We start from the raw sequence: 16,019 nt of genomic DNA, 5'->3' as shown, positions 1-16,019 counted from the left end.
GCCTTTGCATGTGGCGATAGAAGTCCTTTGTTTGGGTGACAATAAAGTTAAAGCAGTGACAGGTAGATGCTAGTTGACCCACCCTGCAATAAGGCTTAACACCTCAAGTAGTTCTCACAGACTCCCTGTCACCGAAAGTCAGATTAACCCCTTTAGTGGCATGCCCAGAAAATCTCCTAAAAATCAGTGTTGAAATGTGCTGAAGACTACCTAAATCTGCCACTGGAGAATCTCTTAATAAAGATTACTAGTTGTGCAAAGGTCTTATCTTATCCTGATATAAGTTATAATTTTGGAATCGGGCAAGCCAGCTGGTCAAAATGCATCCACACGCATCGAGGTGTGGCCCTCCAAACACCCCAAATTGGCATATTTGCGTAACTGGGCATAATTTATGTGTCATGCTTAGTATCTATGGATAGGTAAATTCCTCATATTAAACATGATGGCCATATCTTCCCCACTGGAGCTCCTCCTGGGAAATATGGTCAAAATTTTAAATCAGGGTTTCCTACAGATGTTCCCCGCATATACTCAACCTGCTTTAATGAAAAAGAAAAAAGCCAGCAAGGGTGTGGTTCTGCAGAGACTTTAAAACTAAGTGGGTTCCCTACCCACATTGTCAGACCCTCGGAGATACGCCCAGCATAAGGACTGTCCTGTTGTTGCTTTCAGTGACTCCGCACAAGATCAGAATCTTGGGCCGTGTATCCCAAACCTGGTATCATTCTTTTATTTTTTTTCTGTTTATTTTAAAATACTGTCTTGTTGTGTATACCTGTCTACCCTTATACTCCATGTAACCAACCTTTTTTGTAGATCATTTTTGTATATATACTAGCTGGTATATCCGGCTTCGCCCAAGTTAATTTGGTACAGGTGTTTACGTGTTGTTCACACTGAAACTTTTATGAAGTCGTGGTTACTTCACAGGAACCGAGCAATAAAATATGTATAGTCATAGAGGAGAGTTAGATTCTCTTCAGACTGCATGTACGGATGTCCCTCTGCAGAATGTGCCACCCCTCCCACTCTCCTCACTTTTTACCCTTAAAGGTAATACCCCTTTTGTATTCAAATTTGCCCCCAGACTGGAGGTTGCAGCCCTTCTTAGCCTTAAAGGCATGTTCCATCCCTGCACTCCATGGCCCCTTTCTTATGTACTTTACAGCCTTTCAGCATATACACATTGAGGTCAGTTGGATTATTCTCAGTATATACACATAGAGGTGATGTAGACTCTCCTCAGTATATGCACACAGAGATCAGTTAGGTTGTTGTGCCACATTTCACGCTTGTACAACACCGGGAAATTACATTACATAGGGGTGCACTTAATTTTGCAATTAGCATTGAGTAATTGAGTTATGGCCCCTTTACTTTTCCTATTTAGGACCTAAAGAATGTTCACTTGAAACAGGCGATCTGTGACAAATCGGTATTAGAGGCGGGATCTGTTGAGTCCCCCCTCTCCGATCCATGACATTCTCATAGATCCGGGCCACTAGGAGTCTCCCTAAGGCCGTTTTTAGACAGGCGAGAAAATAATGTAATATTTGTGCATTGCAAGACACACACATCTCGCACGAATATGAACCCCATTCTCTTGAATGAGGTCCTACACATGAGCATTTTTTTTTCTGCATCCTATCATGGCACAGGAAAAATTGTGGCATGTCCTATCTTTGGGCATTCCCTCAGAACGCCTTGCATTGTTTTCAATGGGTCTGGCACAGCATTGCACGGCATGCATGCAAGTGTGTTGTGATGCAAGGTTTACCCATTGAAAACAATGGGAAGCACTCCGCGATCGGCCGCTGTAGAGGATCGCTACTTCCCTGAAGTGATGCAAGATGGTTTTAACACAAAAACGCCTTGCATCCGCGGGAACATTGCATGCTGGCGACTGTGATATCAGGTCGGATTTCTCGGCCCGATATTGCACGCGCTCGTTTAAAATTAGCCTTAGGGCTCCTTTAAATTGGCGCTCACGAAAATCATGGCAAAATCGCAAGTTTGTTCATGCAAAAACATTGCTACTGCTTGCGATTTCCCACTGATTTTTCTCGCAAGAAAGGCAATAGGAGTTTCTAATGTTAAAAACGCATTGCACAAAAATTACAAGTTTGTGCGTCGCGATGCATTAAAAAGGAGGCTCCATAGGGAAACGTGGGAGATTAAAAAAAAAAAAAAAGCAAGACGCAGACCGATAGAACATGTGTGATTTTTTTTTTTTACTTGTTCATTCCAAAGCATCGCATCGCAAATGGGAATGAAACCATTGAAAATCATTGGTTTGATAGTTCTGCGTTTTTACTCGCATTGCACGAAAATCGTGCAATTTTATTGTCCATGTGAAACCGGCCTAAGGGTAATCTCACATGTGACGGAATATTCAGTGTTGTGGAATACACCCTCCTGTGGAATATTCAGCATTAAAATCCACACCTGCAGACGAACGGGTCGGATCCGGCGGCGAGAATTCTCGCCGCGGGACCCGACCCGAGCGCCTGCAGAGACGAGCGCGTACTCACCCGCGCTTGGCGGCCCCGGCTCTTTCATGTGCCGGCTGCCGGGCAACAGTGTACATAAGTTTTAAGTCTTTACTTCATACTTTTATTTTCTCTAAACGTCCTCTCCTAGCTTTAACTTTAAAAAAAGGGGCACTACAAGCTGCATCAAAATTGTATGTGTGAATCCAGACCAAGGAACCACTGTACTTCTAGGAAAGCTATGAAAACTGCTAAGTTATGAATAGGACATACCACCGATTTAAAAAAAATAAATTTTATAATTGTCATGGTGCGCTGCCGCCTCTGCCGCCTCTACTCAACGGCTGCTGGAGCTGCAGACGGGCGTAGCTGTCAACTACAGGTTGCATGGTGCTCTCACTCCTCTGCTTGCTCCCTAGTGTCTGCCTGTAGGGCTTGCTTGTGATCCCGCCTCCTCACTTAGAGGGCCTAACCTGTCCCCCACCAATCACCACACACCTCTGGCTATATTAACGCCTCAGGGATGTGGCCTCTTTTTTTCTTTTTCTTTAATTCTCTGTTTTTACTCCGTACTTTCAAAAAATCTTCTAATCAACATATCTGTGTGATGGCTTGTGTTTTGCAGCTTGAGTTTTATTTTTCAATGGTACTATTTAATGTACTGCATGCTGAACAAATTTTCAAGAAAAAAAGCAATCTCGCCATCTTTGGGGGTGAGGGGTCTTTTTACAGTGTACACAGGGCAGCAGAAATGACAGGATAACTTTATTCCATGTATCAGTACAATTATGAAGATACCAAATTTATTTTTTTTACTGTATTACTTTAAAAAAATACATATATCTTTACATTTTCTGTCAGCATCTTCTGTTTGCCAAAACCTTTTTAACTTTGCATCCATAGGGTTTTGTGAGGGCCTAATATTTGTGGGATGACCTTTGGTATCTATTGATATCATTTTGGAGTACATCCGACTTTTTGATTGCTTTTTATGACATTGTTGACTGTGAACAAAAATACGCAATTCTAGTGTTGTGTATTTATTTTCTGCTGATGTTCACCATGTGGGATAAATAATGCATTATTTTAGAAAATTAGACCATTAATTACCAACACGGTAGTACAAAATATGTTTTTTTTTTTTTTATTATGAATACAGGAAAGGTTTTTTTTTTTTTTTTGCATCCTTTTTTTTATAATAAAAAACCTTATTTTCTACTTACATAGGGAACTTGAACTTGCGATCATTTGATCGCTTATACCATATACTGCAATACTTCAGTATATGGTAATTGTGATTTACCCCTGTTAATGGAGAAAAAATAAACCACACATATATAGCATTTCTGTAATCATCATAGCCCATATAATAAGCTCAATACTGTCACTCAACAAAACTTCCTATGCCATGCCATGATTATCAGTAGTAACGCTGTAGAAGGGCCAAATAATATTGCCACACCATGATCACATATTACCACCACATAGTGATTAATACCAATGTACTGTCACTGAATAAAGACCACTACAAGATTCATATTACCAGTAATAACACTATATGAGGGGCAAATAATTCCCCCAAACTGTAATCACATAATGCCACCACAGTATTACTGAAAAAAAACACTATAGAAAGGCCAATATTACCACCCGATACAGCGACCATATAGCATTATATACTAGATACACAGGCACTTTACAGACCATATAAATGATTACAGTACCGTTATATCCAGTGATGACAGGTTACATCCCTCTTGACTGGAGTCATTCACTTTCCCTTCTTCATCAGGCCCAGACCATCATGTTGACTTCTCTCGGTCATAACTTGTCTCTGCAGAATTTGACACAAAGACATCTTTAACTCCTCAATTTTCTAGAGATCTAGTTTTGTTTTACAAACCTCCACATAATCTCTCCAGCCATAGTGCTCCAGATAGTTGGAATAACACCTGAGGTGACTCACAGTAATAGTATCCACCTGTTGGTGCTTCCTGTAGGCTCCACATAGTAAGTACCACTTTTCATGTCTCACACACAGTAAAAGTGCCCCCACTCAATATTGATGCTCCCCTTATGCCCTCACTCTGTAATAATGCCTCCAATAGGCCCCCACTCAGTAGTAATGCTCCACATAGGCTCCCACTCAGTAATAATCTCCATATAGGCCCCCACTCAGTAATAATGGCCTATATAGGCCCCCACTCAATAATACTCCTCACAGGTCACCACTCAATGATAATGCCCCATATAGGCCCCAGTTCCCCTACTCAGTAGCGGTGTATAGAGTGATCATATGACCGTTGAGGCCAGTTCTAGGCTGCAGCAGTCACATGTGCATGTCACATGACTGCTCTACCAGCAACTCAGCGGGTGAGCAGTGTGAACTGAAGAGGCCGGAGTGGGAGGAGGATCAGAGGTGAGTATAACTTTTTTTTTTCCTTCACTTTACTAGCGGTGGAATTATTAATAGGGGTAATTTGGGTGGTCATGGGCCCCTCTGGAACCTCTGGCCTGCGGGCAGTCCTATTATAATATATCATTGCTGACAATAATTACCAATATCTAAAACATGAAAGAACTATGGGCTGATTCATATTGATGTTTATGGATTCTGTTTTGATCTTTCATCATAGGAGCAGGACAACAGAATCCCTGGCCAGAACAGATCCATCCTACGACAGAACCAAACAGCGCCGACTTCATTAGGGCCCATGTGGCTTCTGTTATGCCCTCCGGCATTGTCCTGGTCTTAATAATGTTGCATACATTATTAAATTATGCCCTCTGGATTTTGACAGAAAACTATGATTGATGCTGTGAACAGAACCTCCGACAAAGTTGTGAATGAGCCCCAAGTCATGCAAACAAACAATGTTGCATGTTCATGTTTCAGATGTATCAATTGGTATTCAGCCTGTGAGCTAAATGTAACATTTGTCAGTTCAATAGTGAGTAAAAGTGAAACAGTTCCAAGCAGGAAAGCGTATATAAAATGTATTGTTGCTTTGATACAGAAGGATGAAGCGTGCTTTAGCAACCCCCTCTTGTGGGCATCATGTTACTCATCAGTAGGGCTTGTCTATTCATTAGGAGGGATGAGCTGCCATTGGCTGCAGGACAAGCAGCTATCCCTGCACATTGCTCTCAGCTCTGGGAAAGGCTGCCTGCTTAGAAAGGAGACTGTCAACTCTTCAATTCTGAGCTTCCACATTCTCAAGGAGGAACAAAGTCCAGTAAAAGAAGCAGAGAAGCTCCAAAGTGATGATCCTTTCCTGGAGAATTCATTGGACATTCATTTAACAGACCTAGATCATAAGAAGTATTAAATAAAGATTAAGTACTGACCTGGGAATCAGCCTGGATCTGACAATGTGCTACCAGGGCTGGAGCACTCATTGCTGACATTCCTGAAAGGCAGGCACATGGACTTCTACAACTGATCACATTGATGAAGAATATGGACCAGTACCTTAGAAGGCTGAAGCAGGAGCTGGTAAGACATCTGGTGCTCACACAAGAAATGGATAGTTTATGTCTTTGTCACACATTAAATGGACAAAGCAAAAAAGTGCAGGCAGTATGGTAATTCACATTTCAAGTTTGCAAATTAAAATATTCAGTACCTATATAAAATGTTGCAATAGCTTTAGCTATTTTCAGGTTTTCTCAGGTTTATATTTCTATGATAGATACTGAATTCATCATAGGAAACAATGTATCCACCAAACCTGCATCCTTTTGCTTTTGCAAAATGTAGCTCTTTTGCTGGAGGGTCTTGGATGCCTGGACTATGAACAAGTGTTACAACAGAAGTTGTTTAGATAGATGCTGATTATTTACAAATAATAGAAAATATAAATGTAAAACATGTAAATAGACAGTAGGCTGCATAGCAATGGTTTATATAACTATGTCCCAGGCTGTATCTGGGACAGGTGGAGTGTCCGAAAAAACACCACCCTGGGGAGTAATACTACTTTACCACAGAGTGCCTACCTAATACTGCCATGATGGTTTTATGATAGCGCCATATGGTGCTCAAATAGCATTAATGTGCAGTAATAATGCCATTACATAAAGTGCCTGCATAATATAATGGCAACTACCCCTGGTGGGTTGGTCATGGGGCAATAGCATCTTTTACTCATGCTATAAGAGACCTGTCACACTGGTCAGAATTGTCCGGAGATGCGGATTTTGTCAATCAGTGCAGATTTTGTTGTGCTTTCTTTTTTACTGCAAAATATAATCTACGGAACGTCTCGCGGAAATTCTTGTGTTTTATTCTGCAGACTTTAATTGTGGAATTACATCTCCAGTATTTTCGAAATTCGCAACAACAATTGCGCAAGATGTCCCTAATTCCGCAGCAGAAAGCTTTTCTGCTATGGAGTTTAATCTTTGAAGTCAAGACTCACAGATTGTAACAGGTGCAGAATTGAAGCCCCATAGGGATAACATTGTGACGCAGAAATGTCTGTGCGGACTCATTCTGTCCTGTGTGAAAGGTCCCTCATCTGGCGAATTCTCCTATGCAGAAAACTTGGTAACATAATGTATTTTCTTCTGGAACACTTCCGACAGATCTCTTATTAGAGTGTCAGTCACTGTGCTGAGGAGTTTTCCATATCTAGGAGGTTGTTGCTTTCTTGACAATGGCCCTACATCTTGGGGCTTCTCTAACTGCGTAAAACTAAAGGAACACGGTAACATTTATTGTGTGAAGCTGCTTTATTTGTAAAAGTGTCTGTTTCAAGTCATGTATACTTTGCAGAGTAGCCAAATTGTGTGAAAAGACTAATATTGTGGGAAATAAAGGATCACATTTGTAAAAACAGCCCCAGACAGTAGTTATGGGATTGGGAGTGGTCCAAGTACATGTGTCATAGTCATAAATCATCTTGCTTCCACTTTTTGCATGTTTTCCTTGATGCTAACAGTTTAGGGATGTGGCTCATTTGATGCAAACATGTGCCAAATTTGAGAAGCATGAGACCTCTTCCAGAAGAGTTTTCTAAAGGGCAGCAATTGCTCCGAATTCTCACGTGCCCTTTCTAAGAACTTTGGGAATTTTGAACAAATCACTTTTCCGATAAACAACTGTAGACAAAATGTTATAAATTTGTCCCATTGACTATAAATAAAAATCTTGTAAACTCTGAGACCCAATTCTATAATAATACAATGAAGAATTGTGACCTCATTCAGGGTGGTTTGACACCGGTGCCTGGGGTTCCGCTTTCCTGCTCTTTTCGGGGGAGCAGGAAGGGATAATCCCCTACGCTGAACAGTTTAGTCTTTGGATGGAACCAAACCACGCTGAATGGACCCTGTGGACCATAATGGGGTCCGTTCGTTTCCACTCAGCTGCCCAGCTTTTCGATGGAAGAAAAAGTGCTGCATGAAGCGCTTTTTCTTCTGGTATTTTGAGACGGATTTGTGACAGAATCTCCAACCGGAAGTTCCAACGCAGATGTGAAACCAACCTTACATATTCAGACAGAACGGAAAGGAAACATAGTGGGAAAGGAAGAGTTTGAGGTGTCTAAGACCATTTCACACCAGTGTATGCTTATTTGTGAGTACGCATGAGCATAGCATTTTGCAGAATGAATGTTGCTTTTTTGCATGCGCATCGGCATATTTTACTGTACTTTTTCTGTGCGCATGGCAAAAAAAATACAAACCTCTCCTAGCATATTGTGGGCGCATTTGTGCATCTCTGTTGACCTCTATGGGGACTTTTGCTGTGCAAATGTGCAGGAAAATGCGGAATGCAGCGTTTTGGGGTTTTCTTGCATGACCGAAATGCACACGAAAAATACACACATGATAGAACCCATTGAAATCAATAGGTTTTATTTTCTGCGTATTGCATGCACAAATACCCCCATGTGACTCTGGCCTAAGGGTCCATCTACACCAAATGATATATCGTTTAAATGAGCGAATATCATTGGCCTGTTCAAACGAGGATCGTTCAGTCTCTCACATTCGCTGTATAAGTGACTGAGAATGACTGAACAATCGATATTTAAACCGAATGGTAAGTGAAGGAGCCAACGATGAGTTTTATGCCTGCAGAAAATGATCGACAAAGTAAAGTACATGATTTATTGTTCGTTGCTCATTGTTTGGCTGCGTTTACACTGAGTGATTATCGTTCACTTTCGCTCTTTTGAACGATAATCGTTTCATGTAAAAGGGCCTTAAGTTTAGCAGCTCTGTTCCTAAATGCACCTGTCCTCATGGGGGTTGGATGATACCGTTCTGACCTAATGACAAAGCTAAATACACAGGGACAGAACATTCTCTGGCTTTTGTGATGGGATACAACAACTGCTGCAGCAGAGCTTTCTTACACTATACCCACAATTACTGTACACCAGACACGTTGCACAGCTAGAACAGGTCATGGCAGTCATGAGAACTACAGGACACGCAATCAGTATCTAGCTTTCATGAGCTGTAAAAGGGCACATTAAAGGGGTTATACCAAAATCAACTTTTATCAACTATTCATAGAATAGGCAATAAATGTTTGATTGATGGGGGTCTCATGTCACCCCTCCCTAACAGAAGTAGTTGAATAGAAGCTCTCAACTATCTCCAGCAGTCCCAATGAAAATGAAGGAAGTGGCAGCCCACGTGCTCAACCCCATTCAGTAGTATTTGCACTGTGGGAGGTGCAGTGAGCAAGCAGTGAAGAGGTGAGGGGGAAATGGGACCCCTATTCTCAGGAATGGTGGGTCTTAGCAGTGAGACCCCCACTGATCAGACTGCTATCAGCTATCCTATGAACAGGTGATAAAAGTTGATTTTGGTACAACCCCTTTGATAAAAGCAGCATGTTTCTATTGGTTTTATGCAAATGGAAGCATGGAACAATACCTCTACAGGGTTTGTTAAAACGTCTGACATTAACCCCTTAGTGATGGCCCCATAGTGTTTTTACGTCCTGCCATTGCAGGGACGTGTATGGAGGGATATAGCGCCGCTATTGCCCTCCCATACAGTGCGGGTGTTAGCTGTTTATTACAGCTGACACCCGCGGGCAATAGCTGCAATCGGCCACACGGCCGATCTCGGCTATTAACCCTTTAAATGCCGCTGTCAATTCTGACAGCGTATTTAAATCCCCTGACCGATGTTTGGAGAGATCAGGGGAGCCGTGCAGGTGTCATGGTAGCCGGGGGCCTTCTGAAAGGCTCCATGGCTGTATTGGCAGACTGCCCATCAAGCCGTCCCTGTGGGGTGGCTTGGTAGGCTGCTGTCAGAATGCAGTATGATGTAATGCTATGGCATTACATCATACTGCTGGAGCGATCAAAGCATTGCTGGTTGTTGTCCCCTCTGGGGACTAAAAGAAAGTGTAAAAATAAAATCAATAAAGTTTTATTAATTATTTTTTTAAAAAGTAATAAAATTGAAAAAAAAAAACGTTTTGCCATATTTGCAATAAAAGAATCTAAATAATAAAGCAAAAGTATGTGTATGGTATCACTGCGTCTATAAAAGTCAGATCTATCAAAATAATGCATTATTTACCCCGCACGATCAACGATGCGCGAAAAAAAATAAAGAACGGCATAAATGCGCTTTTTTGGTCATCCTATCTCCAAGAAAAAATGTAATAAAAAGCAATGAAAAAGTCATTTGTATTCATAAATGGTACCAATGGAAACGACAGGACGTCCCGCACAAAATGAGCCCTCACATAACTACGTCGACAGAAAAATAAAAAAGTTATTGTGCGCAGAAAATGGAGAGAGAAAATAATTTAAAAAAATTAAATATCTTTGAAAAAAAATACAAGTACAGCAAAAAAAAAAAAAACTATATAAGTTTGGTATCGTAGTAATCATACTGACTCATAGAATAAAGTTTTCAGGTCATTTTGTTGCAGTTTGTGTGCCGTGGAGACAGGTCGCACCGAAAGATGGTGGAATGTCATTTTTTTTCCATTTCCACTTAAAAGTTTTTAAAAGTTTTTCAGTACATTATATGGTACAATAAATAGTACCATTAAAAAATACAACTCGTCGCACAAAAAACAATTCCTCATAGAGCGACGTCAATGGATAAATAAAGGACTTACGATTTTTTAAATGGGAGGAGGAAAAAACCAAAATGGAAAAAAAACAAAAAAGCTCAGTCACTAAGGGGTTAACTTAAAGGAATGCTGCTTTCCAATAGGTGGCGCTGTAGAGGTATTGTTCCATCTTCTCATTTGCATATTTCCCAGAGGAGCATGGATGGCCTTATAAGTGCTCTTCCTGAGGAGAAACAAAATCCTTCCTGACTTCTATAAGTTTTGTCTTGACAAAAATGGAGCAGATTTTATTAGATGTTGGACAAGCTCCCAGAAATAGGTGAATAGCAGGAATATAGTGAACTTATAGGTGTGCTATATTCATGCGGGCAGTGCTCCTGCCTTCTTCCACCTTATGTTGAGAGATGATCGCTGATTAGGGATGAGCGAGTATACTTGCTAAGGCACTACTCGCTCGAGTAATGTGCCTTAGCCGAGTATCTCCCTGCTCGTCCCTAAAAATTCGGGGGCCGCCGCAGCTGACAGGTGAGTTGCGGCGGAGAGCGGGCGGGAGAAAGGGAGAGAGAGATCTCCCCTCCGTTCCTCCCTGCTCTCCCCCGCAGCTTCGGGTGCCGCCGCGGGGCGGGGAGCTGCGGGGGAGAGCAGGGAGGAACGGAGGGGAGATCTCCCTCTCTCCCGCCCGCTCTCCCCTGCTCCCCGCCGCAACTCACCTGTCAGCTGCGGCGGCCCCCGAATCTTTCGGGACGAGCAGGGAGATACTCGTCTAAGGCACATTACTGGAGCGAGTAGTGCCTTAGCGAATATACTCGCTCATCCCTATCGCTGATGTATACAAGCATATACACTGGCAGTCGTCACTTAAAGGGGTTGTCCCGCGCCGAAACGGGTTTTTTTTTTTTAACCCCCCCCCCCCCGTTCGGCGCGGGACAACCCCGATGCAGGGGTTAAAAAAACAACCCGCACAGCGCTTACCTGAATCCCGGCGGTCCGGCGTCTTCATACTTACCTGCTGAAGATGTCCGCCGGGATCCTCTGTCTCCGTGGACCGCAGGGCTTCTGTGCGGTCCATTGCCGATTCCAGCCTCCTGATTGGCTGGAATCGGCACGTGACGGGGCGGAGCTACACGGAGGCCGCATTCTACACGAGCGGCCCCATAGAAGACTGCAGAAGACCCGGACTGCGCAAGCGCGGCTAATTTGGCCATCGGAGGGCGAAAATTAGTCGGCTCCGTGGGAACGAGGACGCCAGCAACGGAGCAGGTAAGCATAAAACTTTTTATAACTTCTGTATGGCTCATAATTAATGCACAATGTACATTACAAAGTGCATTATTATGGCCATACAGAAGTGTATAGACCCACTTGCTGCCGCGGGACAACCCCTTTAAGCGAGTGCGTGAAGCAAGGTAGAGTTGAGCGCTATAATATGCTGTCTCTAGCGGGGTTTTGAGTACCAATGATAATCTGGGGGGGTACTCAACTAGTTTTAGGTCTCATGAGCTGGTCTGCAGTCAGGTAGAGGTCCAAGCTTAACACCAACAGTAAAGATATTGTCTTGGTAATGTTTTGCAAACTTTGTACAACTATTTACATCAAGATTTGTTATTCAAACCCCGTACCCCTAAACTCACTCAGACGCCTAAACTTATTCAGACCCCAAGCCAGACCCCCCCAATAAATCAGACTCTAAAACTAGCCCGTAACATTTATGCAGACTCTAGACCAGTGTGCTAAAATGAATTAAGACCGCAGAGCAGACAAAAAAAGGATATACCTATCACTCCTAAGTTATCTTTACTTGACGGTACCACCACATGGATACTTTATGTCTGAGGTTGCTTTTCAAAGCTGTGCCACCAAATGCTAAGTACAGATGACAAGAGCTCTGAGGCTGCGGCATGTAATTTGTCTCTTGGCATCAGCTATGTTTACTGCCAGCCTCCCCAACTTCAGGATCCGGAAACTTTGACGATACTTCACAGTTTACGAAATCCAACTGGAGAGAAAACAGCGAATGACTGACAAGAGTTGGCAGACAGATTACATGGAGGCCCCCAACAAATTCTTATTATCCTTACCAGAATTTTTTGAGTCCTAATCACTGACTTTATATTCTTTTGTACAATGTACACCTAATAAATAGCTCTCTTGTCAAAGTGAATGATCCCTCCACCTTCTGCCAAGACGCTCTCTGTACGACTAAGAAGCAATGAGAGAGAAGCAGAAATGGCAGTGAGAATTCTACACAGGAAAGTGAATTCTGTCCAGCACTATGTGCCGTAAGAAAATGTAGGCATCCCCAACTACAGAACTCATGTGGCGCGCCAAGTTCTAGTAGCAATTTCACTTTGTGGCAGACATGCCATTATAGATGTATTGGAGGACACACTGCCCTTCTCAAATGCATCTATGATGACAGATCTACAGATTGCTCTGTATGGTAGCAAAATGTGTTGATACCACCAGCAAGATAGGTTATCTTGGCTCTCAACTAAAGCTTTTTAGAATGTGTCATGGCTCCATCCTCCGTTGGTCCATGAAGTTTTCTTTGGAGCTCTCAGAGGGATAATCATTCATTGAATTGCCTCCTTAGGTGGGGTTGTACCAAGATACACTTTCATCACTTATCCTTGGGATAGATGAGAAAAGTCTGATCAATGGAGTCTCACCACCGAGACCACCGCCAATCCCAAGAAAGGAGTCCTATACACTGGCGTAACTAGGGTATGCAGTTGCACCCCGGCCCAGGAGCCTTAGGGGGCCCATAAGTCCTCTTTTCTCCATATAGGGAGCCCAGTACTATGAATAAAGCATTATAGTTAGGGGCCTTGTTACAGGTTTTGCATTGAGGCCAAGGAGCTTTGAGTTACATCTTTGTGTTAAGTGGTTAAGAAAAGTTTGGGGGCCCCAAGATAAGCTTTTGCACCTGGGCCCATGAGCCTTTAGCTATGCCCCTGGTCCCATGTCGCCCTTTTTTCATTACGGCAAGGGTGCTTCTACAACCCACAGTGACGTCAAAATGAATGGAACTGTGGCTGCGCACGCCCAGCTGCTGCTCTATTCCTTTCAGTGGAGCTAACAGATATGCTTGGATAGGTGATAGAACTGTATTTTGGTACAACCCATTAAACAACCAATTCCTGGTGTACCTATTTGTTATAATTCGTTTACATTTTCCTCAATTCCCTCCACCAAAATCCCTTTGACATGTAGAGTTCTGACTGTCAGTCCAGCCACCATACCATACAGTATATCCTTAGTAGGGTCTGCAGGCTCTTGCAGCTTCTCTTAATGGCCCATTACTCTTTTTCATTCTTTAGAAAGTCTGTTGATGTATTACAGACTGCTTTCATTCACCAAGATACCTAAGTAAAGTGTTAATCAGACCTCATCAGCTACATTATTGACAGTGGCTCAAATTCAGTGTCCAGTCTTTTAAAAAAGGCCATACATTTTGCCTTCCCCAACTTCCTCTCAATGACGTCAGGTCCACCTACCCTTTACACCAACATTGATTCATGCTACTTCAAAAGCCAATGTTACTATGACAGCCCGTGTACCCACTTCTAGAAGAATTGCAGATCACGATGCCAGAAAGCCCTTGTTGACTTGGATTCCAATGATAATTGCAGACTACAATTTCAAGAGCTAATTATGATGCCAAAAAACAACAGTTTTCTTCTGATGCCCAAACACAAACTCTGCTGCCCCCGGGCCAGAGATGCTATACAGTGCCAGTTGTACTAGATTTATTCTTGGCAACACTTTGTAAAATGGTTACTGATATGTTTTGCTGACCCAAAAGTACATGCTAGTATGCCACCAGCTTTAGATTTATAGCAAGTTGTATTCATCATGACTTGAACATCTCTGATGTTGATGCAAATGACAGGTGGTTGACTTCTATAGCTTATGACAGCCTAGGAAGTACATGAAAGGGAGGAACCATAAATCACAGGTTGGGATACCCTTTTTTTGTAATGATTCTATTTTTTTTAAGATTCTTCTTAAAGAGACGTACACATTTTAGTAGAAAATTGCAAGGACAGAATATGGTCTTTATTTCCTTTAGATTGGAAATTTGTTGGCTAAGGAGGGCATTTATTAAGACTGGCATTTTATAGGCTAGACCTGATCCACACTTAGTTGAAGCACAAATTAAATAAGATATAATTTTAAAAAAGGCAGCGCTCCAAGGTCCAAGAATGAGAACTCAAAGGAAAAAATTCCTAACAGGAGATGACTCAACTAGTGTGAGCAGCCTCTCCTATAAGGCTGTCACACCTCAGTCCGGGTTGGCATTGAAATAATATTTGCTTCATCATTTGAGACCCCTTCAGCTTCCCAGGACATCCAACAGGGTAGAGCGTCTACAGGAACTCCGAAGGTGAAATTCACCGTGGTCGTATATAAAAAAACTAGAGTAAGTAAAAAGTTTCAGCGCTCCACAAGGTTTTTGGAATCAATAAAAACAATACTATAAAGCGATAAAACTAAATAAAGTTTCACTTACTTCTTCGGGTGTCCCAGGACAGAGAACTCCCTCTAAAATCTAGGTGTGCCTTGAACCACCTGTTGGTGTGGACTGAAGTCCAAAGCCACGATTCGTGGCTTTCCTCTTGACTCAATATATCCCGGGATGTTTGGCTTGAGTTGACCAGATGTTAAACCCCCAACAGTGCCCCCCTTACTAGATTGCAGCAATTACATTACATCCACAAAATGTGACAGCCATAGTCAATCACTCTATGGGGACCTATGGGGGATTTAACACCAGGTTTTTTTTTTACTGGAGAATAGCATAGTATACGGTGTTGTTTTTCCATCCAAAAAAAACTTAAACGTGATGGAATGGAGGCAAACGGAAGCCTTTCTGTTTGCTATCTGTTTCTTTGAAACCCCATTGAAATCAATGGGGAAAAAACTGACCCTTTTTTATTTTTTATTTAAGTTTCTTTCCTCCAAAAACGGAGCAGAAAGACGGAAACCCGGAACTGACCCTAACGCAGGTGCGAAAGTAGTCTAATCTGCTGGTATCACTATAATTAGGTGACAGACTTCCTTTAACATCATTTCTCTGCAGGTATTAAATACTTGCTCTAGCTGGAGGTACTATAATAACTTTTATATGTGTTATTGTAGGTCGGCCACAGTATATAGTCTTGTGGTATTTATACTAATATGTAGAATTTAACAAAAGTAATTAATATGGGAAAAGAATGAACTGTAATTAACCATTTTATCTAGATATTAGTGTAAAACCCTCGTGAATACATCCAGCGCCTCCATCCTATCGTAGCATAGAACTAGGGTGATGAACACGCTCTGACGTGCCCTGCAGAGTCTCAGCAGTGAAGCTGTGGACTGTATTTGCATAGAGTCTGAAGGGCTTAATTAACCACCTCTGACTGACAATTTGCATAACTATATTTTTAATGGGGAGTTGTCACATGTAGCCTCGGCACCAACAC

General features: G+C 42.2%; 1 protein-coding gene across 3 annotated transcripts in view; it reads left to right on the top strand.

The window, feature by feature from the left end:
- The window catches only part of INKA2 (inka box actin regulator 2), a 90,603-nt gene that overhangs the window by 49,330 nt on the left and 25,254 nt on the right, over window positions 1-16,019 (top strand). For 2 of the 3 annotated variants that reach the window (XM_066600034.1, XM_066600035.1), the window contains exon 3: window positions 5,129-5,988. In XM_066600034.1, coding sequence (XP_066456131.1) covers window positions 5,944-5,988 — 45 coding nt within the window. In that variant the 5' untranslated portion in view covers window positions 5,129-5,943. Of the gene's footprint in view, window positions 1-4,805; window positions 4,912-5,128; window positions 5,989-16,019 lie in introns of those variants that run through there. The other variant, XM_066600036.1, reaches the window with a different exon arrangement.

Source organism: Eleutherodactylus coqui, chromosome 4, assembly GCF_035609145.1.
Source record: "Eleutherodactylus coqui strain aEleCoq1 chromosome 4, aEleCoq1.hap1, whole genome shotgun sequence".
NCBI lineage: Eukaryota > Metazoa > Chordata > Amphibia > Anura > Eleutherodactylidae > Eleutherodactylus > Eleutherodactylus coqui.
The sequence above is the reverse complement of the archived record's forward strand: the minus strand, read 5'-3'. Positions and strand labels throughout refer to the sequence as shown.